Here is a 27,447-nt window from a genome sequence, read left to right as displayed (position 1 = left end):
TTTTTATCCTTCCATCTTATTATCCCTTGTACAGTTCACTTCATTAAAGTCTCTAAACAAAGGTGTGTAATGACCACTCCTTGATTCTAGAGGAATCCACTGAACTAGAGCTATCTTTGTCAGTACTAGTTCATGTTAAGTCTTTTATAACCAAGTGAGACACCTTTTCACAGCTCACCCTTAACAAGATGACCACGTTCTGTCAGTGTTGAAATAGGACAGAGGGACAAGAGGCTGATTTAAAATAATTTTCATTTAATTATTGCACTGGGATAAATCAGAAATTAAGGGTCTGGGTTTTCTTGTTTTTCCCTTACAGAGCAGTGATGTAAATGTAAAACAATCAACTTGAGGGCTCTGCTGTGTTTGACTGGAGCAGGCGTATCAGCCTTGGCCTCCTCTATTTGAGTTGTTTCTTTAAGAATATTTCTCTCTGTCTCTCCTGCCAAATTATTTACTGGAAATAACATCAGCACAAGATACTGAATGGTGTTAATTGGACTCTTGGCTATTGTGGAGCTATCAGGCCATAGAAAGGGGAGGGAAAGAATTAAGGTTTAAGTGCTTGACCTCCCACATCCCTCCCAGGTGATTTTACTATGAAAATTACCAAATGCTTCAAGGGAGCCTTCTTGATGCTGTAAAGAGTTACATTTTTTAATAAACCAACAGGATATTGAATGAAAACATTCCAAGCCATCTCCAAAACATTCCTGTAGCAGAAATGGCAGTTTGAGAATTGTAGTATCTAAAGCTTGCCAAAGAAGGGGTGGGGAGAGAGAGCCTTAAAACCTCCTTTATGAAAAAATAAATGTCAGACTGGGTTTTGGTTCTGATTTCTGAGTTGCTTTGGTGTCACCAATGCAGTGTAAAGGTGTTTGGTCAGAAGGTAGGCAAGCCTACAAAGTTCTCATGATCTCAAAGGAGGGAGTGGTAAGGAAAGAAAAAGGGCATTAACAGAAAATTGTGCATTGTGCACCTGCTCTGACAAGAAGGCAGAGGTTCCCCACCTAACAGCCCACACTGTGGCAGAGCAGGGGTGTAGGTACCTCTGCAGCAGAGCTGTCTTCTGCAGTCAAATAGGAATCATAAAAAAACCCAGCATCCCATCTTCAAAGTATACAGAGAATTTACATTCTTCTGATATTTCCCTTCCAGTTTGTCCCACATCTATTTTTTCCTCCTCCAAGTCCACCTGAGGCTTCTTGTCCCAGTGGTGTTGCTTTTGTGCAATAAGTCCCAGTCTTGAGCTTCAGAGTTTTCGTCTAAATTTGTTTTCCCTTTCTCTTTTTTTCCCACTTAATCTGCACACACAGCCTCAGCTTCCCTCCCTCATTTAACTGTCCCTGTTTTCCAGGGCCCACCAGAACCAAATTTTAAAAAATAAATGTTGCAAGACAAGATTTCTCAGGGAAGATATAACATGATAGTAAAATAATTTATATTTTCTAACAATAAGCAGGAATTGTTGTGCAGTTTTAACTGAGACCAAAGTCCATCCTTATGTTGGCATACAGCTTGGAAAACTTCGGGTCAAACATCTCAATTTTGCCAAAATGATAAATAATTGAAATCATTCCCCCTGCTAATGATTTCATTACTGTAACCCAGCCATCTCTGAGGCACAGGGTGTAGCCACAGAGAAAACAAACTTGCATCGTGAAACCCAGCAGGGCTGGGGAAGGAATTACTGGGGAAGGAACGATTTGCAAGTTCTTGCTCTTAGAGAAATGAGAGGTTAGAAGGTGCTACAGAGACCTTGGGACCTCTGGACTTTTGGAGGGTAGGGAGTGGAAGGAGGAACCAGTGCCAGCATCAGTGGGGCAGAGCTCTCCACAGGCAGGGTTATCAGAAGTGATCCAGCAAGAAAAGCTTTGCTCAGACCTGCTGAAAAGAAGTAAAATTGTGCTTTTCTGTTACATTTAATGGCCAGACTGATTAAAAGGTTAAATTAATCTGAATGTGATAGGAGAAGGGTGGCATGACATTAACAAGGTCTGTGACTTCACACAGCTGAGCTTTTGTTTTCTCCTGCTTTATTCCTATTTTATTCATTAAGAGAAAAAGAAGCCCAACTGCTTTTAACTTGTTATCAGTTAAGAATTAGAGATAACGTGGGTGAAGTTGCATATATGAAGGGAGCAGTGAAAGAGCCTGCAGGTCGGTGCCGATGGGGGCGGAGGGGAGGGTGGCAGCACCAGAGGAGGCTCCGCTGAGCTTTGAACTGGATCAGATGCTGGAGGGCAATTAAACACACGAAATTTCCCCCGTGAAACAAAGGCACAGGAGGGAGTCTCCCTGTTTTCTGTGCTGTTAATCATCCAGAGGAGAGAAGAATGGGTAAACGATGGAAGAAAAGATGGTGCCGTTTAAAGGAGGGATGTTAGAGCCCAGCAGGATGCCTGCTGCAGTTGCATCTCAATAAATAATAAGCACTTGTTATGCTAATAGGCGCTATTTTCAGTAACATGCTTTGCATGCAGATCATCTGCATGTTAATTACACTGTGCACGTAGGCAATAATGCACATCTTAGTGTTTGTCCTCAGCGTTTTTGTTTGTGAAATGATGCATCACGTTAATGAATATTGCAAAGTTTTCGGGTGCAAAGAAATAGCTGAGACAATGAGGAGCAGCAGCAGCACATGGAGCTAGATAAGCCCTGGAGATAACCACACATACCAGAGACGTTTATGGAAGGAGCCCAGGATTAGTGTCACCTTTGGCACTGACAACATCTGTCGGGGGCACCTGATTATAATGAAAATAACATGAAACAAAAGGGTGCATGATAATGCGATGATGCATGCTAATAATTAACCCAGTGTTGACTAATTACTTGTGCGACCCGTGTTGGGTGTTGTCAGTTGGACAGATTTCATGCCCATCAAGCATGTTGCAGTGCCCTGATACCACAGCACGAAGTTTAGTAGTTTTAGGTTCACTTGGTGCCACGTGGGGAGGCCAGGTGAGACCTGGCTTCAGAGAGAGGCCCAATAGTCTTCCCAACCTGACACAAATCTTCCAAAACAAAGTCATCCCTTGAAACATTTTGAACACATTGGAGTCAAGTCTATGTCAGATCAGCACTTTGTATCTTGTGACCATGGCATTTCTGATGCATTAGGAAGACTGGACGTCAGTGAGCTGGGTCTGAAGGGCAGCTGCTCATACTCTGTATTCTCTTCCTTCCTTTCCCATGCTTCTGCTGGATGCCAAGCATTTCTCATTTCACAATCCCTTATTGAAAGTTCCCACTTGTCCTTCTAACCTACCAACCTACCTGAATAAGACAAGTAGAGATTGGCCCATAGGTTGAGAGTGCCTAGTGGTAGGAATGAAGGATGGCCTATAAAATGTCATGATGTGACAGCCAAGGTTGTGTCATGCTGAGCCTGCACTGCATCCAGACCCACTGCAGTGTCATCAGCTGTGCATCTGTGAAGTGGGATGCAGCACCAGTTCAGGAATCTCTGAACCATGTTTCCTCACACTGTGTAGCTAAGCATTCTGTATCAACTGGACTGATTCTTTCTGATAGTATTTTGACACCACTCAGCTCTGCTTTCAGCTTATTATTTACAGTGAAATAATTTTAAAAACCCCAACCAAACCCACAGTATCTTGGGAAAAGATCTAAGAGCTGTTATCTGGCATTCCAGACTAAACATTTAACATTGCTCATAAGGTATATAATAGAAATATTTACCTGTTAGGAAACTGTAAGAATATAATTTACAAGTTATAACCAGATTAAGTTTTCAGGTATCAGATAACAATATTGGATATCAGATAATCTGGGCCTTATAAAGCACAGATGTTTGGAATTAGTAGTTTGGTTTCAAAAGAAAATAACTGTTAAATGCAATAGCTCACCCATCAATATTCAGTTGGTATTGCCCTTGGTGTTCCCACGTCTCATTGCAGCTCATTCTGCAAGCTTTATAGTTATCATAGTATCTATAGCAATTAAAAGGAGAGAAAAATTAATGTGTTTAATAATTTTGAAAGAAAGGGTTCTGCTCACTCAGGTTCACTCAGCATGGGCAAAGTTACTCTGCAGCTCCCACTCAAGTTATGCACCCACTAAACTTGCCTGCTCTTTGGCAGCTCCTCTGCTGCCCAACCCACAGCCTTCTGCACCACAGTTTCAGTAGCCCACTGTGTCTGCACTGAACTTCCTCCCTGGCACAGAAACCATGAACTGCATTAGCCCAGTGGTGTGCTAGTTGTCATCTCTGCTCCAAGCACCTTGCTGTGCAGAGAAGCAAGCCTGATGTCCCTCACCAGAAGCCTCGTGGTCACTGCCATTATTCTGAGGTAGATTCTGCTGAGCATCTGTGAAAGAACAAGAGATGTAGGTAGCTCTGAGCTAGCAAAGGCCTTGCTGTTCAGCACCAGCAACCATGGTAAAGCTGCAGAGTCTAAACAACATGTTAACTGTCATCTTATCTTTCTGGTGGAATAAAAGCAGAACATTTCACCCTTAGAGGAGGCTTTCTGTATTTTTAAGAGTGTTTTCTCCCTAGGTGAACAATTTTTGTTCAACAGAAAAGAAGTTTTCAGTTTACTGATGCTGCAGCTCAAACGTTGACCTTCTGATAAAAGCAAGTCTACCAGCTGAAATTTCCCCAGTCAAGATTCCCTAAAGCTGATACCTCAGCTGGTTGAAAAGTATGCTGCAATACTCTCATCTGGAGGACCATTAGTCTTCTCAGGTGATTACAGCTATGATTTTATTAGGGCTTAGTGAAGGTCAGAAGTTCAGGTGGGTGAGTTGTGATTGCCAGAGGTGTTGATGAGATAATTAAGGAGTTTCATGGAGTCTCATCAGCTGCAATTTTCAAATTTTGGTTTAAATTCAGTGTTTTATCTGACAAGCACAGGGTTTTCTTACTGCTTAAATAAGAATTTATATCTCTGAATGAGAAAAAACAATGGAGTTGTAAGAGTCACTGGTATTATTCACAAAACCATAAAATCTAGAGCTGTAAAAGGCTTTTGTTCAGAGGTAGTTAGAGCTGCTCTTGTAGGTAAGAGGCTTGAATCAGTTACTTTTTGTGTTAGGAAGATAATAAATTTAAAGAAAACTTAGGGGCTTTCTTAACCAGCCAAAGATGACAGTGGGAGGAGAAATGTCTAAAATTCTGTACTGCATTAATAGTCTGCTGTGAATTTGGGAATGGCAAGTTAGTCAATTTGACAGACAGTACCAGTAAAAGTGGGGGAAAAAAAAAAAAAAAAGGCAAATGACATGGGAAATCATGCTCAGAAGGGAGTAGAAAGATTTTGCAAGGTAATCTGAGAAAGAGGCAAGTCTTTTGGCTCAGATACGATCTTTGGAACAACCTTGTGTTGCACAGGTGAAGCAGATATCTTTGTGTTATTAGAAAAATGCAGATGGACTCTCAAAATAAAGGAAAATTAGGTTTTGTTGAAGCTGAGCATTCACACCTTTGTTCTTTGCTTATTCCTCAGTTTAACTGTTTATGTGGTTCAAATGTTTATAGACTCAGTAATATAGAGAATTTGCAAACACTGAATATCAGGCTGTAATGATGCTAGCTGGATTTAATAGTTCTACTTTAATTAGGATAAATGAGTTTACTTTTCTAGTGGGATGTATTAGCTTTTTAACAGCCACAACAACAGTAAACAACTGTAAAAGCAGAGATGTATCTAATTAGAGGGAGGCTGAAGCAATTAAGATGTGCAAACTCTATTGATCATAACTGAACAGGGTTCGACTGAGACACGTGCAGTTGACAGCAATGCTTTTACAACCCATGGCATGAGGTGGTTAATGACTGAAATTGATTAAGCAGTAATGATTTTAGTGTTTAGTTGCGGGGAGAGGAGGAGGGAGGATGAGTCAAATTTTACAGGGTGTTTCAAAACACCCTGTTTTGGAGAGCTCCTTATTCAACCAGAAGTATCCGAGTTCTCTAGATATTTTGCCTATAGGTATATGCTTCTTGGGCCTGAATGTGTCCTCTGATGAAGTCCCCTAGTCTTGTTGTCTGAAACACAACCTGTAATTCAGATTTTATCTCTTTCTGAACTGTTTTCTACCTCACTGGCTGTAAAAAATTATTGCTCCTGGGTTAGGGAGTTGTATAGCTTCCTTCACCTCTGATGTTTCTGTTCTCTACTATATAACTTGTTCCCAAAGCAATGAAGTTATAAAGCTCAGCAAACAAACTGTAAATCACCTCTGGACATCCGTCCCATATTCATCCCAAAGCATTTTTTTCAGAGTTCTGAGAAAGCAATTATGCCAACTGCACTATTTTTATAACTTTTATGTTAGAGATCAAGCTGAAAATCTTAACAGTTACAGAAGACAAGGGAATTCTGTAACAAAGCAGAAGCATAGAAGTAAACTTATTCTGTTCAATGGATTAGATTGGAAAAAAATTAATTTTTCTCTTTGGTCAGTGGCATGAGTGTTAAAATCTGTGATTGGCAGTGTTCTTTGGAAAGAGGACTTTTATGGTTTGTGGAAGGTTGCGAAGAAAACTGCGTTATAAACAATGGGAATGATACTTCATTCTTGTGTTTAACTACAATAATTATTTGCATTTTAAGATCATTTTATATACACAGTTCTTACTAACAAGCTATTCGCCCTCATTTTTTTGTTTGATTTGATTGTTTGCTATAGCTGAAAATAATTAACATAGTAAACATAGACACAGAAGCATATATATGTGTATGTAGCAAATATGTGGAAAACATCACTCAAGGAGTTTGAGACTTGTTAATGACTTTGAATTTAGAAATGAATGTTTTGGCCATCGAGTGTAATCCCTGGATGCAGCATTCATTTGGAATTCTTCTTGGATCATAGCATGCAAGCTGCATTGTTTATTCACTCTGATGTGCTTATTCATCTGAAGCGGGTATGACGAGAAGTGCTTCTCACACTTGTGTCAAAACAAGTACTCCATGTAGGCATACTGGCATTTTTTAGACAATCTATTAAGGAAAGAGAAAATGTGATAAAATAATTTTTTATCCTATATTACACCTACATAAATAGTCTTTTCTTGTCCATCAGGCATGCATGTCACCTTGTTGGATGAAGCTGTGATTTTGTTTGAGCCATTGGTCAGTAGAAAAATTCTTGGGAGTTAGAGGCCAAGTCTGACTTGGGCTATTTTCCTGACACATTATCCATGCAATAATCATTATTCTTATTCCAAATCATTAATCTTATTCCATGTTTGGCTCTTCTGTGTATGCACTGTCTTTTAAGGGTTGAAATCCCTGTTCCTCAAGTCAAGTGAAATTTTACCGTTGCCTTATGTGGCAAGGGAGTTGGCAATGGGACTAGAAAAATCTTTCTGTATAGGTACCCATGCAGTAGCACACATTGATGGTTCCTTTTTACTTTTCTCTGATACTGCCTACATGAGTAATGTTAACAGAATCCTAAAGTATTCTATGCTTCACGTGTTCACTTCTGAAATAAATAAATCCAGAGAGTAACACCTTAATAGAACTGTCTGCTCTCAGGAATCTCTCTAAAGCAAGACAGGACTCTTACCCTCAAGGTTTAAGAATGTGAAGAACAGTATTTCGTGGCATATATCCCTCATCAGTCTTCAAACTTAGTGCCTCTTTCAGTTAGAAGAATGAGGGGAATTAAAAATTGGATCTTCATTTTTCTGGACCCACTTTTCCTCGCTCCCAAGCTCCCTTTGGAACCATCATGAAAAGCCACAAGTTCACAGGGTTGCAGTATCTAGGGTCTCTTTGCTACCATTTTATCTTATTGTTAGTTTATGTTGTTTCCAGTGTTGCTCTGGATTTATCTAGAAAAACCTTCCTGGGACTGACAATTACATATGAGTACAAGTTGGCCTTTTTGAAAAATTTGCCTTTGTACAAAGTTTAGGTTGTTCAGGTTGAGACATAGAATTTTAGCCCTATAGTGTGATGCATAATAGTTGTAATGGTGCAGAAGTGTTCCTGTGTTCATGCTTTTATTTCCTCATATATTTCATTAATAAAAGTACTTTGAAAATGGATATTTTTGTTGAGTGTGCTCAAGTTAAAGCCATGGAAGTGTGTTGTTTAAGTCTGTTTGGAATGTTTTGGCTTTACAAATATATTTTTTCTCATTTAAATAATCTTACTGTTCTTCAGGAGAAAAAAAAAGGGAGGGAAAAAAGGTTTAAAAAGGTGATTATTTTAAGACATGAGTTTACCCAGTTGTAATGGAGTCTCTTCCAGGGTGAAATGTGGCAGACGCTTCATACGACACATTATAAATCAGGTTAGGGACTGTGAAGAACAATGTCTTTCCAGTCTGTGCTGCTTGCATTACTTTTATAATCATTACAGTCATCAAATACAGGCATTTTATAAGCTCCTCAATGGTATATCTCAGCTAATGAGGAAAAAATGTAAAGGAAATTAACATATTGCAGCAACCTCCCCAATTTTCAGGCATTTTATTGTTCTCTAAGGGAGGGTTTGAAATGCAGTGAGACTCGTGCTGCTCATGCTAGAATACAAGCCTGTAATTATGGTTTGGACCTTTTCAAATAAGAAGCAGACCATGCATTTCGTTGATAAGTCTGTTTTTGCTGTGTACAGTTTTAGCTTAGTTCAGACCATGAGCACAATTCTCACTAAGGTTAATGGGGGTAGCACAGGAGTGTGGGGAGAAAGAACAAGCAACTGGAGTTGCAATGATTTTATTACGCTGAGGGCACTTTGCAGCCTTTTCTAAGCAGCTGTTCTTTAGGTAAATTAATACCTGGGGTCTCTTTACTTCTCCTCAACTTTAGCTACCATAAAAGAACTTAATGTAAAGCTGTTCACAGCTTATCTCACCCGATTGCTATGTGAAACTTCTAACACAAACTCTTTTATAAACTGCAGCCATAACACACTAATCTTCTGAACTTCCTGACCCATAAAACTATGATTATTGCTACATGTAAAATTCATCTGGAAATATCCCTCTGTATTGAGTGTTATGGGTATTATGTTGCAAAATCCCTCCTCCTTTGCACTGTAAATGCTGCCAGGAAAAGGGACCATAATGGGGCTGGAGATTGGTGTAAAGACAATAATAGTGTTGTACCTGATCTTGTGATTTTGGGTTTATTTGGAGCTGGTGAGTCAACAAATGAGATGTTTATATTTATTTTATTTTTTCCGTTTAGATGACAATTTCAGATTTGATTAGTTTAGGAATTAGAATATTTCTGGCTGTTCTTATTTGCCATTAACCAAGATCAGTCACCAATTTCCTATATAACTCTCTGAGGAGATAATTAAGAAACATCTCATTTGTGGGACCTGTTTTGCTGAAGATGGGAAGGATGCCAAAGATGAGAAGAAAGCTTTGCTATTCCAGTTTTGATTCTTTTAAGTATCTGTAGAGGTAACTAGAGTTATCTCTAGTAACTGTTCTGTTATTAAAATAATGAATGGGGAGCAGTTTACAAGATTTGTTGCCAAAGGATCCCAGTTAAACTCAGCAGAGACAAGGAAGGATTAATAATACTTCATGAGTATTATTACCCTTGCTGTTATTATGGGTAATACATACTTCTGTATTAAAAAGCTACATGATTCTTGTCTAACCTTCAACAAAGATAATGACATCTGCAGCTTTACATTTATAGACATATGCATTGCATAGAGGGTGGGTTGACTGCACTCGAGGGTGCAGACATACCAAAAACCAGAAGAGTCATGTTTCTATCGTTTATTCACCAGCAGACTAACTTAATGCAGATAATTGTCCAGCTAAAAAAAAAAAAAAAAAAAAAAAAAAAAAAAGGTAAAAAATAATTAAATCAACAGCTTTTTTCATTTTGAAACACAAACATTTGTGTTAAATGATGCTTTTCCCAAGCCTCTTTTATTAGCAGTATTGTTCTAAATTGCAAGTTGTCAAATCCACCAGCCTTTAAATTACCAGTCCTCTGTGTTGCTATAGTAACACCGTGGCCGCTAAAATACAGACTCCAGCGTAGAAAGGCAAGCTCAGACTGAGACTCATTTATTTGAAGGTTTTGGCAGCAGAGTATCTCCACAAAGTCTTTATTTTACAACCTTTTGAATACTTGCATTTTAACTCTTTCAACCAAAACCAAGTGTTGTGCTAAAAGATACATTTTCTTTAAGCCAGGCTACCCAAGCTGAACAGAGTTAATAAATACATGAGTGTATTTGACTTCTGACTGTTCTTTCCTTCTCTTTGTTTTTGGGCCAAATGATTGATGGTTTTCTTCTAAAAGGACAGGTAGTATTGTCTTCTCCACTTCCTCCACTGAAAAAGGTGCCCTTCTCCTTTTCATGGAGAAATCCCTCATCAGTAGAAATCTACCCAGGTTGGATTAGAAATGTAGTTTCTTGCTTAGTGAACACATCTTCCTGTAATAATGGGAAAGGACTTGTTATTCCCATTTGGCTGGAAGTCAGTGTATTGGTCAATGCTGGTAACTATGAATTACAACAAATGTCAGTGTTTTTTGTGTGTATCCCCATTTAAATAGCAAAATAGGATAAAAACTATGGGCTCTATATTGAATTTAATCCCTTCTCCTTGTCCATATTACTGTAATATGTTCTTAATTTCATGAGCTCAGGCTTTCTTTTTTTCCTAATTTGTTTTCTCTGTTTTGCAGCTCAATTCCATGACTTTTGCCTGTTTGTTAAGTTCATCTTACCTCCTTACCCTTGCTTTACATGTGGTAGATGTCGCCTTTCAGCCTCAGACCACCTTCCAGATCTCACTCCTAGGCTCAGTTTCCCTATTCCTTGTCTTCTACCTCTTCACACATCTACTTGTAGCCTTTATCCCAGTGGCCTTGTTCTGCTCCCAGTGACCTTGAACAAGTCCCTTGATTCTTCGATCCACCCGTGAGCTCTCTGACCTCTCAGAATTGTAATCTACTCCAAGCTCTAATGCTGCATTCCATGCCCAGCTACTGGCAGTTATCCTACACCACCATGGTTTAGAATCATGGAGTCGGTTGGGTTAGAAGGGACCTTTAAAGGTCATCTAGTCTCACCCCTTGCAGTGAGCAGGAATATCTTCAACTAGATCAGGTTGCTCAGAGCCCCAACCTGAACTTGAATGGTTGCAGGGATGGGGGCATCCACCACCTCTCTGGGCAACCTGTTCCAATGTTTCACCACCCTCATAGTGAAAAATTTCTTTTGCATGATCTGTGCTGTTATTACCATTCCTCTTGTATTTCTACTTTGTTTCTGGAGGGTATGTGTGTTATTTCCTGCTGGATAACTGAAGGTGCTCCCCCCTGCACTGAGCCCATTCACATACAGGAGACTCCAGGAATGATGAGTCTACATGTGCTATCAGTGACCAACTTTCCAGTTCTCACTGTCTTGTAGGTTTTCTGATGTTTACAAGTTCTGTTCCTGCAGCATCTAGCCTAAGGATAATTACTGCCTCTGAGCACTACAACCCACGGAAAACAGAGCTGCTGTCATTTCTCATATTAGAATTAAAAAATCCCATGTGTACAGCAGAATGCAGAGATCTGGAAATAATCCTGTCTGAAAGTATTTATAATAAGCTAAAATAAGATTTCTGAATGCTAACAACCATAAATTTTTATCAACTAATATGTATAAATACCCATCTCAATTCTACTTGAAATAAAAGGGAGAAATAAGCCCCTTGCTTTACAACTGTAAATAAGGATTAGTGTGTTTAATCTCCACTCAGAGAAATTTCACGAATCTTGGTCAGTTTCACAAGGTCTTTATTGAAGATACCAGTGAATAAATTGGTATTTTACTTATCAGCTGTATTGAAAATGTTTCTCTATCCCATCCTCCCCGCAAAGAAGCATTTTGTATTTTACCAGTATTCAAAATATTTTATGTTAAAACATCAATAGGGTGTATCTCCTGCTACATTCTCATAAAACTGCAGTTGTTTCAGCAGTGATGTTTAATCCGTCTGTAAAAGCAGAGTAGGAAATACGCTTTCAGAGACTGTGGGCTTTTAGCTGAGATCAAATAATGTCATTTAGTACCTTCAAGTACGGGGTTGCTGACATGAGCTTTTGCTTCATCCGATCTGGTATGTGCTCTGGAGGCGCCCAGTCTGCCTCTCTGCTGCCATCAGGTTACAGCTCTGCACAGATGACCTAGTCCCAGCAGAAAGTCTTGACCTCTCTCACTTTTTCAGCACTTCAGAGGTTAATTTTGTTGAGGGATCAGATTTCTTTCTAGGGGAAGTTTCTGATGATCACCTTCTAGCTAGGCTGTAGTTTCCAGTGTCTTTCAGAGCTGCTGAATGGTGAGAGCTCTGTTGGAAGACAACCTTGCTCTTACTTTTTTATTTCCCCCCAAGTTTTTTTCCCAGACAGTCGAGTTACAAGCTGTTTTATTTAGGGGGGTGTTGGATGGTAGCCTAATGAAGGTATCAACCTGCAAAATAAATCTCAGCCCCTTTGCTGGAATTCTTCATGGGCAACAAGGTGGAGAAGTGCTTTGGCCTGGGAATATTGCAAGGTAAGAGATTTTTCTGCACTTTTGAGAGCCTGCAAGTGTGTTGCACTGCACCTTTGTGTAAGCAGGTTTAGCTTTTGAAATGCTGGCAGCAATCGAGACACATTAGATGATGGAGTAAATCTGAGAAGTTTTCTCCCTGCACTTTATTTCATTGGAACCGTTCTGTGCTACTTGAAATCAGTATATTTTTAGCAGCTTAAAAATATTTGAACAACAGGATAGGAAATGCCCCATGTGAGGACTGACAGCTAGTTGGTTTTTCGGTTTTTTTCTGGATTTTCGTCGGGATTCTGTGAGGTTTATGGACTATTAGCGGCTCGTGTTGCCATCTACCCGGCTGTGTTTCCACCGGCGTTACAGGCTTTTAGCCTCAGAAAACTGTGGGGCTTTGTTACATTTTAGCACTGGAAATTTGCTTTCTGTGCAAAGGAGGAACCTCTGGGAATGAGCTCACTCTGCAGGGAAACAAAGGCGGGTGTGAGGCTCTTTCAGGCCATATCACAGCCCCGGCTGCACTTGCTTTTTAGCAGATAATATGCAGATCTTATTCGCACTCCTGTGCAAATTTCTGCCGCTTTCCTGGTTTGTCTGAGCAAGGTTAGAAGATCTTTTACCTTTTCACAGCTTCTTTCAAATAAACCTAATTTTAAAGGCTGGCATCAACCGGGATTCACTGGCACTGTAGTGCAGTTCTGCTAGGAAAAAACCTGCTTTCATACATCTCCGTATTACAAAGAATGAAGTAGTTGCCTTGATGATGTGTCTGTCTGTCTTCTAAATCACTGCTGTGATAATGGGCATTGTTTTTCAGTGATTTAGCTTCCTGAGGGACAGTGCTCTGCCCTGTGATCTAATTAACACCTTTTATTGCCAAGTTCAGCTTTATTTTAAGACATACATCAGCAGGCTGCAATGCATTCAGAAAAACAAATGTGGTGGTTTTCTCTCTCTTTTTTTTTTTCCTCTTCTGTCTCCTGGGAGGAGTAGGTGCAAGCATGAGCATTTTTATTTTTTTCTTGTCTCCATGTGCTGAGCTGCAGCTGATACTGCTGTGAGAGGGGAGCAGTTCCCATGTGTGAAATCTGTTTCGCTGTGCACAGGTTTTTGCCTTGACCAATTTATGTAGAAGCTTTACAGTGAATTCTGAATGAGGAAGAACTTCAGCAGTGACTGTGAATTGCTTCAAGTCTTCATGAATATATATCACTTCTTCACTTGGTGCCTGCATGTTTCTTGCATGGAATTGCAGCTTTCACGCCTTGAAAGATTTGCATTAGTGGAGTTAAGAGTGTCAGGAGGGATTAAAACTAGTCTGGGAAGCGAGAGAGACATATTTTACCTGCCAGCTCCTGGAGATTTTGGCGTTGTGGGTGTGTTTAGGAGTCACCTTTCCCTGGGTGAGCCTGCCCAGTGGTCCCAGTTGGCCTTTTGTGCTGGGGGGCAAGTGGCCACAGGGGCAGGTAGGTCTGACCTTTAGAATGCTCACTCATCAGCAGGGAATTTAAATGCCTCTTGCATATTTTTGTTTCCATACTTCCCTTCGTTCCTTTCCTTTCACGTTTTAGTTACATCAGTCCTGTAGGAATTTAGCTCATCTCTTCGTTTTCTTCTTGGTGTTTAAGCCCGGTTTTCTTGTGTTTTGGATACTTGGTGAAGCAGGCTGCCAGGTCCCAGTGACTGCTGGGGAGCTGCTGAGCTCCACCAGCCTGGCCCAGTGCTGGGGGGTGTGCAGGTGGGAGAACAGAGGTCAGGAACAGAGCTTTCAGTGAATGCTGGCCTATTTGAGTTGTAACTTAAATAGTGCCTTTGTACAAGGAGGTGATGTGGTCCCAAAGGTGCCTGCTTTTGGGAGAAAAGAAAGTATAAAGTGTTAAGCAAGGCAGGGGAAAGAAACAGGCACAATCTGGTGTTTGGTGATCTGAATCCTCCATCCCCTAGGCAGGGCACCCTCTCCACCTGCCTGGAGGAGGGAGGTGTTTGGGCTGAGGCATGGCCAGGAAGGAGTAGAAGGCGTAATGCTGTGGTGATCTACACCCAGAGCTTTGCCAGGGAACTCTTCCCTGTTTCCTCTGGGACCATCCATGAAAGCATCCCCAGCAGCTTTGGCTTGGCCTCTGTGGTTTTGTTCAGGCCATTGCTGTCACCTGCAGGCTGCACACTTTGCTGGAATTTATTTTCTGGAGAGCACCAAAGGCTTTATACATAAAGTATTTGACTTTGATCAAAAGCCTTTTCTCAGCACTTCTTGCTGTCTCGGGGAACTAAGTCACAAAAAAACAAAACATGTTTTTTTGCCTGATAGCAACTAAAATTTAGCACTGATCTTATTGTGATACGAAGATAGTGACTTTTCTTCCCAGCCTTCACTATTGCAAATCATTTGGTGTCACTGGAACTGCACAGAAGAGATCAGGGATGAGTATCAATCCCATGGCCTTCACAGCCGGGAGGTGAGGGTGCCCCTGGCCAAAGAGGGGCTCTGTGCACCCAGTGTAGGCTGCTCTATGAACTGCTTTAGAAACACTAAGTCACAGCAGTAAATGAGGGATGCATTGGTCGTGAGTCCAGGAAAAAAAGGTTGGGAGCTGGTTAGAGTTTTGTAAACTACATTTTTCAGACCTAGTTGGGAGTTCGTGTTCCTCCAGCACCTGGGTCAAAGGCAGTGCCTTGCCCTGGTTTCTCACTTTTCCCTCAGGCTGTGCAGTGCTAGAGGAACCATTGTTGTGAACCTTACCAAAAAAACGAGTTCCACCAGTCATGTATTTTACAGCTGAATACAGTTGTGCCCAGACAGTGAATGACTGAAGGGTCGTTGAGATAAATGTGTGGAGATTAAGAAGGTGCCCTTGGAATTTTTGCTTTGGAGCAGGAGGTGACGAGTTTCAGAGAAAGTCTGATGGCTTTCATGAAGCATGAAGGTGTTTCAAATGGGAAACTCCCCAAGATTAACTGGGTTTAGCAGCTCCTATGTGTGTATGCTCAGCTGTGTTCACTTGAAGTTTGACAATGGCTTGGTCAAATTCCTGGTCATATTTTAACCAACAAAACAAAATCCAGTGTAAGTTCTATAAGGTTACTAGCACTGATACATATAAAAAAAGATAAATGTGCAGTTTTCTACCTTCCACAGATTTTGGACACTAGTTGATACTTTTCCTCTGTGAGCTTTTCTCTTTTAGAAATAGGTATTTTGAAATGCAAAACCTGAAAAGTAATCTTGGGTGAGTTCTAGACATTGTGTGACTGCAGAGCTGCATTTCAGCTTGTTGGTGGGAAACCCAGGAGTCACTAAACGTGAAAACGGTCTGAATAGCTCACAGCACACTTAGAGCAGTTTAACTCTGCACCACAAAAAAAATATGTCGTTAACAGGATTAGATGCTGCTCCAGAAGGAACAGCTGGAAATGGTCTCTGTTCCTTTTGTCTGGTTTGCTTCTCACTTTTCATGGTCTGGCCTTACAAAGTATTTCAAGGTAACAGTTCTGTCCCTGGGCTCCACCTTGGGTTAGAAACAAAGTGGCTTGTTTTAAAAGAGATGTAATAAGAAGAGAGTAACTGAAAACGTGGAGAAGGTGGTTGACTAATAACCATGTAAAAGACATTAATTAAATTCACTTCTCGCGAAGCAGATTTTCCATCCGTTCTTTTGCAAACGGTTATTTGTCACCTTTCATAGCATTTTGATAGGAAAACCATGCAAGGGTGGATGGTTTTCGGATTTTAGACACAGTGATGTCAGTATCGTAGGAAATCCCAGAAGAAAACAGTGGAAACTGTAGTATTTACTATCTTGTTTATAGCATATTTACATTTTCCTGCTTTTTTCCTTCTATTTATTTGAAGATGCTGTGAAATTTCAATCATTTTACACCTTAACTTTTTTTTTTCTTCTATCAAGTCATAAACAGTTAAATTTTTAGGTAGAAGAATGTAATTACCATGTTTCCATTTGAAATATTGTACAGTCCCAAGGCCCTGTCTTGGACAGATGTATTTTTCAGCAGCTCATTGTAATTTTGGTTTTGACTGAAGATCCAGCAAAGTTAAAATCCACACCCACCCTTAGCCCATTTTCAACCTTTAACAATAGATTTATTTAGTGGTAGTTTAATGACTCCTTTGCTTTGGACTTGCAAAGGGGGAAGATTTCTGCAGCGAGGGGGGCTGTCCTGAGGATCACTGGGATGGTCCAAGTTGACAAAGAAGAGCCAGGAGATTATGCAAGATGCAAAAGTGCTGATAGACTGTGGAAAAGTACAAGTCGGGCTTTGCAAACCTGTTTCAAAAAGCAGCTTTTAGTAGCTGACCTGATGTTCTACCTGGGCAGTCTCTAGCAGTGTTTGGTGAGCTGGTTGAGAGAAAGGTACTTGATTTCAGAGAGAGCAGAAGGCAACTTTGTGTGAGTTTTTTTAGTGATGGTGTTGATGGTTTTTAAGTGGGAGGTTGTATCGTGTTCCTACATAATAGTTTTAAGATTTTCTTTTCTTTTCTTTTTAATTTTCAGTAACCAAAGGGAAGTTTCAGGTGATTGATCAGGTAGAGAAAGGGAAGCCCAAACATTTCAGGTTATGGTTGAGTAGACTTTTGCTGACATCAGAAAGTATTAATTGCACCAGCTAAATTACAAAGATGTTATCATGGCTCTGGGAGCCAAGAGCACAGTAATTAGGAGGGCTGCTAGATTCCCCATTCTGCTTCCCTGCTGTTGACTTTAACCATCAAGGCACTGGAGCAAGGTAAAAGTGAACTAATTTATGTAGAGGGCTTGGGATTGCTTCAAGAGCAATGTGACAAGGGGATACTTCAGTTTGTTAGCTGATGCTGTCCCCTCCAGGTGCTGCAGTCCTCACCAGTGTGCGGACGTGGACACGGGTGTTACCCCAAATAGGGTGTAACGGGCTGCTTGGGGGAAAAAGCTTTTAGTGTAATGAATCATTGACAGCTGGTTAAAGAGTATAAGTGTTCTAATTGCATTACTTCCTAGCAGTGTACGTTGTATGCTCATAAAGTTGCTTGCATTGGCATCTTAATTTTTGGAGTTCCGTTGAATTCTACACGCATCTCGCGCTAAAACCGTCTCTAATGTTACTCCAAAGGACAGCACCAATAACTGTGTGTGTCAATTTCTAAAATTACTTTAAATTTCTTAAGATGTTGTTTTTTCTCTTACATTCTATTGTTCTAGCTAGAGACTGACCCCTCCCACCCCCTGCCGAAGTGAGTTTTTTAAATAAACCTAAAGCTGAGCTCCCTGGTTTTAGCTGACACAGCATCTTCCCTTGTCAGAGCAGCCATGTGAATCGGCAGGGTCTCAGCATCCCTGCAAGAGCTGTGCTGCCTGGCTTCTGGCAGCCAAAATGATAGACATCTATCTTTGCACCTCAGAATGGCTAATCTGTTTTAATTTACTAAACTTGAAAATACAGAGCTGAAATAGTTCCTCGTTTCCATCATAACATAAAAGACTTAAAGCCTGTATATACTTAAGGGGAAGCCACAACCATCAATGTATTCGGGTGCATGTTTCTACCTTTGTCCTTAGGCACATGTCCCAGTTCAGAAGGGCACTTAAATATTTCCATAATGCCTTAGATTGCCCAACTAAAGTCAACAGGACTGGTTGCTGCCAGTAAAACTACTTATGATTAACATTAGACACATTCTTTAAATGCTGATGAACTGGGACCTGTGATAGTTTAAGACTGACAAATTGTTGGAAATGTAATGTTTCTGTAAATTCAAGATGAAGCTGTAAGTGACACAGAAGAAGATTTTTGTTTGTTTGTTTGTGTGGTTTTTGTTTTTGCCATTTCCATGTCTCCATTAGAAGGAAATTAAACCGTTGAATATGGGAAAAACTGGCATTGCTGATATTATTATTAGAGTTTCACTACAGGTTCAGAAATAGAAAATATGTTAGTTGCTACACAAAACTCTGGAAAATGAGGAATGGATTCCTGTCTGCAGTTACTTGAATAATGGTTTTGTAACCTTACTTATAGACTGGTAAAATCTGGGAATTGTAATTGCTTGGTGTTAGAGGTTTTGAAATAGAGCTAAATATCAACTGTAGGGCCTGTTGTTAAAAACTGAAATTTGTAAGTAGTATAATGTAGCTTCCAATATATTGTGTTATAGTATTTAATTGCCTGCTCTTAAAGGTTATTCTAAGAAGTCTTTCCATTCTTTTATAAATTTTCAATTTTCCATTCTAGTCCCTGGAGGGTGGGAGGGGCAAGGGGGCTAGGAAGGAAAATATGATTGTTTTTCCCCCACCACCTCCCTTTTACATTCCTTGAATTTCTTTGTATGGTGAGCACATCATTCATTCAGTTATGCTGAGGACTATTTTGGAAAATAGCAAATGAAATTGTAGTGTAGAATCTGGCTGGCTTTCTCAGGCTCAACAGGTCTCAAATTATGTATGGAGTTTTATTTTAACATATATTTCTATTTTGCATTACAGAGGATTTCTCTTTAGAATTTTACAGGTGAAGGCAAATCTAGGAAATAAAATAATCTTTGCTTTAAATTGTAGCATCACCAACACCACAGACCACAGTGATTCTTTCCAATCAGGAGAGCTGGAGTGTCTGGGGATTTAACAATTAGTGTTTGGAAAATCTTTCTGCAAAGCCAGGGCCTTGTCTGGAACTGGGACACTCCTGGAATTCAGCCAGAACCAGCAGGAGTGCTGTTTTTTGCAAATTGAAGGACACCAAATAAAGGGCCACCTCAAGGCTCCATGGAGGGGACCCTGCAGCAGGGGCCACTGGTCGATGCCAGTGCCTGGCCCTGCCCAGCCCTGTCTCCTGCCAGCAGAGCAGTGTGGCTGAGCACTCCCAAATTTCCTGAAGGCAAAATTAATCTGACTTGCTGAAACTGTTGATCTGAGCTTCCCAGCTGGCCTTGTCTGCAGTGATACAGGGAGAACTGGCACAAAAGAGGGTGCTGGCAGATTGATGGGGACCGTAACTGGGAACAAAGCAGTAGCAAAGAGCAGCTGTGAGCAATAACCCTCTCTGCAGGCACGCAGAGGAGCGTGTCCCTGTGGCCACTGCTGTTCCTGTGGTTCAGCAAATTGTGCTGCTGGTTAAGCTGTCCTCAATTTCCTCAAAGGCCATACATAGATACGGGTGAACAAAATATTCCCAAGCAAGCAAAAAGCAGTTGGAAATTATTAAAGCATCGCTAAAGCCCTTACAGTTCTGTGACACTGAGAAAAATGTAACACTTTTCACTTCAAAGTTGCAGAAGGTTATGTAGTAGTAAGGCTATGCAGGGTAAAAATTGAACTTGCTGAAACTGTTGATCTGAGCTTCCCAGCTGGCCTTGTCTGCAGTGATACAGGGAGAACTGGCACAAAAGAGGGTGCTGGCAGATTGATGGGGACCGTAACTGGGAACAAAGCAGTAGCAAAGAGCAGCTGTGAGCAATAACCCTCTCTGCAGGCACGCAGAGGAGCGTGTCCCTGTGGCCACTGCTGTTCCTGTGGTTCAGCAAATTGTGCTGCTGGTTAAGCTGTCCTCAATTTCCTCAAAGGCCATACATAGATACGGGTGAACAAAATATTCCCAAGCAAGCAAAAAGCAGTTGGAAATTATTAAAGCATCGCTAAAGCCCTTACAGTTCTGTGACACTGAGAAAAATGTAACACTTTTCACTTCAAAGTTGCAGAAGGTTATGTAGTAGTAAGGCTATGCAGGGAATCAATAGTGAAGCTACAAATAAAATTCAAGAAACCAGACTTAGGTTGCTTATATAGTTCAATTAATTAGCATGCAATTCAATTTTAAATGCATATATTAAGTTTCCAGCATATTTATTGGTGAATGGCTTCCACTCTGCAGTAAGGAAACTCACTGCAATTACTTTGTTCTGAGTTTGCAAAGCAGACAGAAATGCAGTATGGCAGGTCCCAAAATATTAGGCTGTGGTGATAAATAGCTAGAGATCTGCCAGGAGATGAGCTTTTACCACTAGATTTTGCAAATGATCTATGGAATATTTATTTATGTATTTCCAGCAGTAGTTATGCCTCAGTGGGCTGAAATGTCTCTGCAGAGCTACTGGTGGGACAGTGTTCCAACCCCAGCTTCATTGTTCTTGGAGATGGAGCACTTTTAAGTTTATAAATCTCTTCCTTAAACAGCTTATTTTTAAGGGCATTTTAGGGGTTGAGCATCTGGCTTGACTTCTAGATCTTTTGGATTCTGTCCTAACACTCAGACTGCTTCAGGGTTGGGTGGGGTTTTTTTGGTGCTTTTCATATCCTGAGCTTCCAGTTACGTGTTTCTCATTTGCTAGAAAATATTGAAGCTGTCACTCACTGGAATAAGGTAGTTCTGAATAGATGCTGATAGACCTCCTTAAAAAGGATGTGGTACAGCTCAGGAGGGTTATGTACCATCTGAACAACTAAACTTTCAATTACTAAAAATTCCTGATGCTTGTGGTGCTGCTGGTGGTAGTTCCAGGCCGTTGCCCAGGTCATTGTAACAACCAGATACAAAAGACTGCTTCAGGATGAGATTTTTTCCTTGAATTCAAATATCATCTCTGCATTATAGCTCAGCAAGTTAGTTCTATGCCCACCTGGAGATGCCTTCTTGCCACCGCCTTCCCCTGCTCTGAGACCAATTTCAGGGTCACTGAAAAGGCACCAATTTCCAGGGTCACTGTAAGGTTTGTTTGCTCATGCAGACTTGCAATTGAGTCAGCAGGAGTCACATCGTTGATGCTACTGGTTTAATGATGGTATACATCAGGCTTTGTGGCAACCATGTGTGAATTCAGACTTGAAGTGCAGAGAAGTTAAGTCAGGAAAATGAGCAAACCCTTTCCATTTGGCAGTCACGAGTAGGATAAGGCTTGTAGAAAGAGTGCTTTTCTTTTTGAATGACGTTTTGTCTTTTGACCCTTGTTTTCTACCTTTGTTGTGCTTTTTTCTCCAGCTGGGATGACAGCAGCTCTGTCAGCAGTGGGATCAGTGACACCATAGATAACCTCAGTACTGATGACATTAACACTAGCTCCTCTATCAGCTCCTACGCCAACACACCTGCCTCCTCCCGCAAAAACTTAGACGCACAGGTAAGACTCCTGCTTTAACAAGTAACACTGGTGTTTATTATTTTCTCTGCAGCAGGTACAATTGTTTTAAGTCGGATGAACTTGACCACACAGCCAGCCTTCAGTATGGGTGGCATCACTGAAAAGGCAATGTCAGGCAATAGTAACAACCTTATCATACGTGGCATGTATGAATATTTCCTCTATGCATCAAATCTGTGGCATCTTTGTGTGGTGTTGTGGCAACAAATGACTTCTGCCTTCCAAGCAGCAGCAGCACTGCTGTACAGGGAACATGCATTAGTAGATGATTTTTTATATATATATATTTTTTTTAGCTCTAGAGGGGGTATTATGTTTTTTTCTTAAAGAATAGAATTGAATTAGGTCAACGTGAAAGTATAAAGATTATTTACACTTCCATCGGAAATGTGAGCACGCTAAGCAAGTGAATAGATTCTTCTAAGCTTCCAGGGCTGTGTGTTACTGCAGGCTTTCTGGTCTTGGCAGCATTTCATAGGAGGGTAAATTTTACATCCGTCGACAGCCTATGTGTACATTTTCTGCTCAGATACCACACATCTGAAGAGGGCAAAACAACTGCAGACATCCAAGTTTTTCACTCATCACAGAGTTTGTGTATGGAGATTTGCAGTAATATAAACTGCTCTTTTCTTCCCAAAAATGTATAGAATTTGTTTGGAAAAGTGCAGGACTAAGTTTTGGTCTTTGTATACCCACCTGCCTGAGGGACTCAGCAGTTGTGTCAAAGCAGCAGAGATGCAGAGACTTGGCATTGCAGCAGGTAGAGGAAAGGGATGTAGGTATGACCTTCTCCTCCTGATTCTTTCCTTTTTAATTCTTCTCCAGTCCTTTACATGACTGGACCTTCAATCTGGTTTTAATATCAGTTTGAATGTACATGTGTGGTTGCTGTGAAGTGTTGCTCTGCCTACAGGACTGTGGTGCAAGCATATATTAGTCTTTGTTCCCTTGCCACGAGGTGCATGTTTGAGCCTACATTAAAGATTTCCAGTTAGCCCCTGGTTGTGTGTCAGCAATTGCATGTGTGCTCAAAACTGCTAATACAAGTCCTGTACAAGTTGAGAGGAGTTACGATCTGTGAAAGGTGTTTTGCAGTATGTAACAGAGTAACACAGACAACTAGAAGTACTTCTTTGACACTTGTTGCTGCCTCAGCATTGTAATACTGTTGGAAAAACAGGAAGAAAAAGGGAGATGTGACTAAACATTAACCTGAGGAAGAAGTATAGAAACTCAATTGACTATTATCTTTTGATGGATCAGATTCTTGGAAACACCTCTGAGAGATCAAAATCTGTGTTGATGAACTCCTCTTCCTCCCCCACGACTCCTGCAGTATCCAAGAAAGTGCAGACATACACCAGCAGAAAAGCATCCGAAGCTTGTACAGACAGTAGAACGAGGTCATTAGAAGAGAAAGCTGGGAGCTAAGACATAGAAGTTGTGTTTGCAGTTCTTTTATATGTGTCTCTGACCTACTTCTCTCCTCAGTTTTCATGGCTGACAATATTTGTTCTGGATATTACTGTTATCTGCAAATTATTATCCATAAAATACTTTGCTTCATTTGAACAGAATATCCTAACCTTGTCAACAAAAGTAATGAGGATAGTTGTGAATCATGGAACCATGTGTAACTTGCAGGGTTGATTCTTTGCTCCCCAAGCCAGTTCTCACAGCTCACAAAACAGCAAATGCTGCATATATGCCTGTTCTGTCTTACCTGGAGTACTGTATGATGGCCTGTGCCAGGTTTGCCTTTCCTTGCCTGGTGAACCACAAAGGACTGGCAGACATCTGCAGGGGATGTGGACGTTTCTTCTCAGAGTATCCACTGCTTTGGTTTGCCTAAACAGTAGCACTTAACTTTTAAGTTGCTGTGATTCTGCCACATCTTTTTTGAGGTGGTACAGCAGATGGATTTCAGGTAATTAAAGAGGGAGCTTGAAGCTAATATATGTGCAACGGGGAGCCCAGACAAATAATTCAGCAACATCAAAGGGAGAGAGCCCTAGCATGTCAGCCTCTGCTGATAAAATCAGGAACTTATGCAGTTACCTCTGCAAAGGAAGAGACATGTTTGCAGCAGGAAAAAAATCCCTGTTAAGAAATTGATTTTCAGAGGTGCTGAGTACCCTGTACTCCAGAAGCTGCAGTTCCTCTAGCCTTGAGAAGCAGATGGCAGGTGTGGCTCCCAGCTCATGCTCGCTGGGTCTTGCCATGACCTCCAGTAAACAATATTCCCACTTTCACCCACTCTGGGCCTTGGAGGCGGGTGGAGTTTCAGCTGCAATCCCCAAGCCAGGTTTCACCATGTTTTGGTTTTGATTCCTTAGTCATGTTTCTGTGCTGTTCTCAGTGTTTACCATTAAATAGAAACATCTCTGGCCAGAGGGCTTCAAGGGGAGGTGTGCAGCATTTCAAAGGCTATGGAAAAAACTTTGGCTGTGGGTGTAGTAGTAGAATGAAATGGAAGAAAGCAAAGATAGAGGATGTCATGTAATGTCAGTCTCTCAGTTGCAGCTGTACTAGCCTTGTAGGTGGAAAGGGCGGGAAATGGAAGGTACAGGAATATTTCATAGACAACCAAAATTAGAATAAGCCTTTTACTAGCCAATAAGTGTATTTTTTGCTCCTCAACATTAGCAGTATAAACACAATTCCAGACAAAGTACTTGAAGCAAGATAGTGATGAGAGCATGTGAGGGATGATGTTGAGGTGGTTTCATCAGTTTATTGTTGCTTCTTGCCTGAGCTCTCTTCCAAAACCTGTAAACTTAGGAGATGTTTGCATGAAATGATGGTTTTAGAAAAAAAACAGGACACAGAGCCAGTCACACTGTGAAATTCTTGCATACCTACAGATGGTCATAAAGAGAAAGGTGACCATCCCCAAACCTTGCAGCCATACAAAAAGACGGAAGTGAGAAAGCAGTTTCATTAAGTCTGTGCTGAGTTGCTCTCTTTGAATGGAGAGGCAGGGAAACAAAATTTGCATAGCATGAGGAAAACACAGCAAGAAAATGATATCTAAAGCCATAAATCAGCAAATACGTTTTAGTCTAATGGCCCAATACACAGACAAGTAATCCAGGCCCCAACTATTTCAGGTGATTGAGGAAAGACTGTTTTGATGTGTGGTGTCAGATTTCACATACTAATTGCTTAGACTAGTTTTTCAGGCTTTTAAAACAAAAAAGTTACAATAAAAAGGAGAGGAAATTAAACCACAACCCTCTTAGATTCTATAATATGAATGGTGTGATCTGGTAAGAAAAAAAGTCATAAACTTATGACATAGTTTAGGGACTTAAAAGTAAGCATAGCATTTTACTGAAAGTGTGGTTAAATAATCATGAGCCCTCTCCTTCCCTGTGCTGTGCTTTTCTGCTTATCCAAAGGCAGTAAAAAGTTGTAGGCTTTATAATGCTTTGGAATATTTAAAATAGTTTCCTTTTAAGTGATGTTACCATTTGACTACTGCACATTTCTGAGCACATTCATCTTCTGCTGAGGCTGCAGGGACAAGATGGCACTAAAGTCCTGCCAAAATTCACCAGTTCTTACTTTAGAGATTCATGGTCGAGTGTTAAGTGGGCAGTCTCTTTTGTGGTATTGTGATGGTTGGAGAGCACTTCACCTATGATTTTTTTAACTCGTGAGGGTCAAATACGTGGATATTTGATTTGTGCCTCATCACAAAATAGTTGGTTGTGGTGTTACAAAATTTGCCCAAATTAATCAACAGCGTTGTATGGGAAGCATAGAATTCTTCAAAAGTAGCAATCAGCAATAGAAAATATTAATGTATGGTAAATATATTATATGTAGGGTAACATTTAATTTAAGCTTTTCTGATAATCTGGCAATGGCTTGTTAATGAGAAAACTCTATTTTTTATATTGATCTTTGCAAAATTCTCCATAAAAGACTGGCAGCACAGTAAATCTTTGCAAAGGCTTGGGGAATTTGCTGGACCTGAATATAAATTAAAAAGTAAGATAATTTGTGTATTCAAGTCAGACTTGAGTATTGTGAGAACATTGTTGGGGATTCCTTTTTCTTCAGTTCTTGGGTGTTCTTCCAATATGTTAGATCAGAATGAACAGCATTCCACATCTTCAAATCTATTCCAAAAGCTGCCTCCTCATGCTTTGGAGATCAGATTGCCAGACAAGAGATAGGAAAGCAGCAAGAACAAAGGAAAGCTGGCTGCACAGGTTTGAAAGGTTTTTTTGGCATTGCAGTAAAAAGGTCCATCAGAAATCTGAGACAGAGGATTATAAATGTCATGGAGCTGAATATGTCCTTTATAAATCAAGTGTTTTTCTTGTCTTTTTTTTTTTTTCCCCCTTTTCTTTGTTCTAGGGGGCATGGCTGTCATGTTTTTGTGTATTTTTCTGTGGCATATTAAAAAAAAAAAGTCATTGCTGGGGTTAATTTCTTGCTGTGACATTTCCTTATCAAAGGCACATTAAGTCTGTTGGTACTTCGAGGTGACTGCTGAGTTGATTAATCAGTTTGATGCTTCTCATTTGTGAAGCTTCTTAAATGAAAGGCGTGCTCTGAAGGATGTGTTACAATTCCTTATCTGTCCTAGACTGATGCAGAAAAGCATTCCCAGGTTGAGCGGAATTCCCTGTGGTCCGGGGATGAAGTCAAGAAATCAGACGGAGGATCCGACAGCGGCATAAAAATGGAGCCAGGATCTAAATGGAGGCGGAATCCCTCTGATGTGTCGGATGAATCTGATAAAAGCACTTCTGGTAGGAAGAACACTGTTATTTCACAGACGGGCTCCTGGCGACGGGGCATGTCAGCTCAGGTTGGCATTACCACACCAAGGACTAAACCTTCAACCACCTCAGGCACATTAAAGACACCTGGAACAGGTGAGAGAAGGTGTAAGATATAAACAAGCCAAAAAGTGTGTTCAGTATGAAAACAGTTTTAAGAGTTTCCCAGGCAGAACCTGAACTTCAGGTAATCCTGTCTTTATTTTTAGGTATTGTTTTAACCTATGCAGCATCTCATATGTTCACATTTGTACTTCTGTTCATCTGAAAATGCATATTTTGGATTAGAACTCTGTGAAAGTTGTTTTTGTGACAACTCTAGTCTTAAGCCAAACATATTTATTTGGCATAGTACTGCTATATGAAGAGTAAATAATAATATTTCAGCTTTTGAAGTCATGGTTAACTTTAAGAACGTACAGTATGTGTGGTTGAGTTTTGTTTTTTTTCTCCATACTAACCCAGCATGTTAATTTATACTAAATGCTATTTAGTTCTGGATTTTCTTATAAACTTATTAGAGGTTTTAGCACTTGAAGATGTGTGAATGAAAAATTATTGAATTTGCATAATCGAGTAACATAAGTTAATACCTCTCCTCTTACTTGATCATGTACACAATTGTACATGAAAGAGTTGAAGATTGATGCTTTCATGAACAATGCCTGTTAGGAAGATTATACTAATGACCTAACACTGCTTCTCTCTAGTGATAAAAAAAGATGAATGTGTGGCAGGTCCAGAGAGGAACTTTTTTTTTTTTTTCTTATCTGTCACTATTTCCTAAGACTGTTCTGCTTTTCATATCTATGAGGGCAAACGCACCACGTTCTTTCTCTGGCAGGTCTGCATGTATAACTCGCTAGAATGGCTTGTAAGTTCAGTGTGAACTGGATCATGATTTTGAACCACACTCTGGTGGCTAACACGCTTTTGCTTTTCATGCTGCTTTGAGTTTCATCATTTGCTTGATGTTTTCTAGTCATTAAATATTAGAATTCTTTTTCTATTTTTGTAGGGA

General features: G+C 40.4%; 1 protein-coding gene across 1 annotated transcript in view; it reads left to right on the top strand.

The window, feature by feature from the left end:
• Positions 1 to 27,447, top strand: part of NAV2 (neuron navigator 2) — a 219,736-nt gene that overhangs the window by 148,105 nt on the left and 44,184 nt on the right. Inside the window, 2 exon segments of the mRNA XM_010007437.1 lie at positions 21,468 to 21,606; positions 26,231 to 26,522. Of these exon segments, the coding sequence (XP_010005739.1) occupies positions 21,468 to 21,606; positions 26,231 to 26,522 (431 nt within the window).

Source organism: Chaetura pelagica, unplaced genomic scaffold (genome assembly GCF_000747805.2).
Source record: "Chaetura pelagica isolate M959 unplaced genomic scaffold, ChaPel_1.0 scaffold401, whole genome shotgun sequence".
NCBI classification, from domain to species: Eukaryota; Metazoa; Chordata; class Aves; order Apodiformes; family Apodidae; genus Chaetura; species Chaetura pelagica.
The sequence above is the reverse complement of the archived record's forward strand: the minus strand, read 5'-3'. Positions and strand labels throughout refer to the sequence as shown.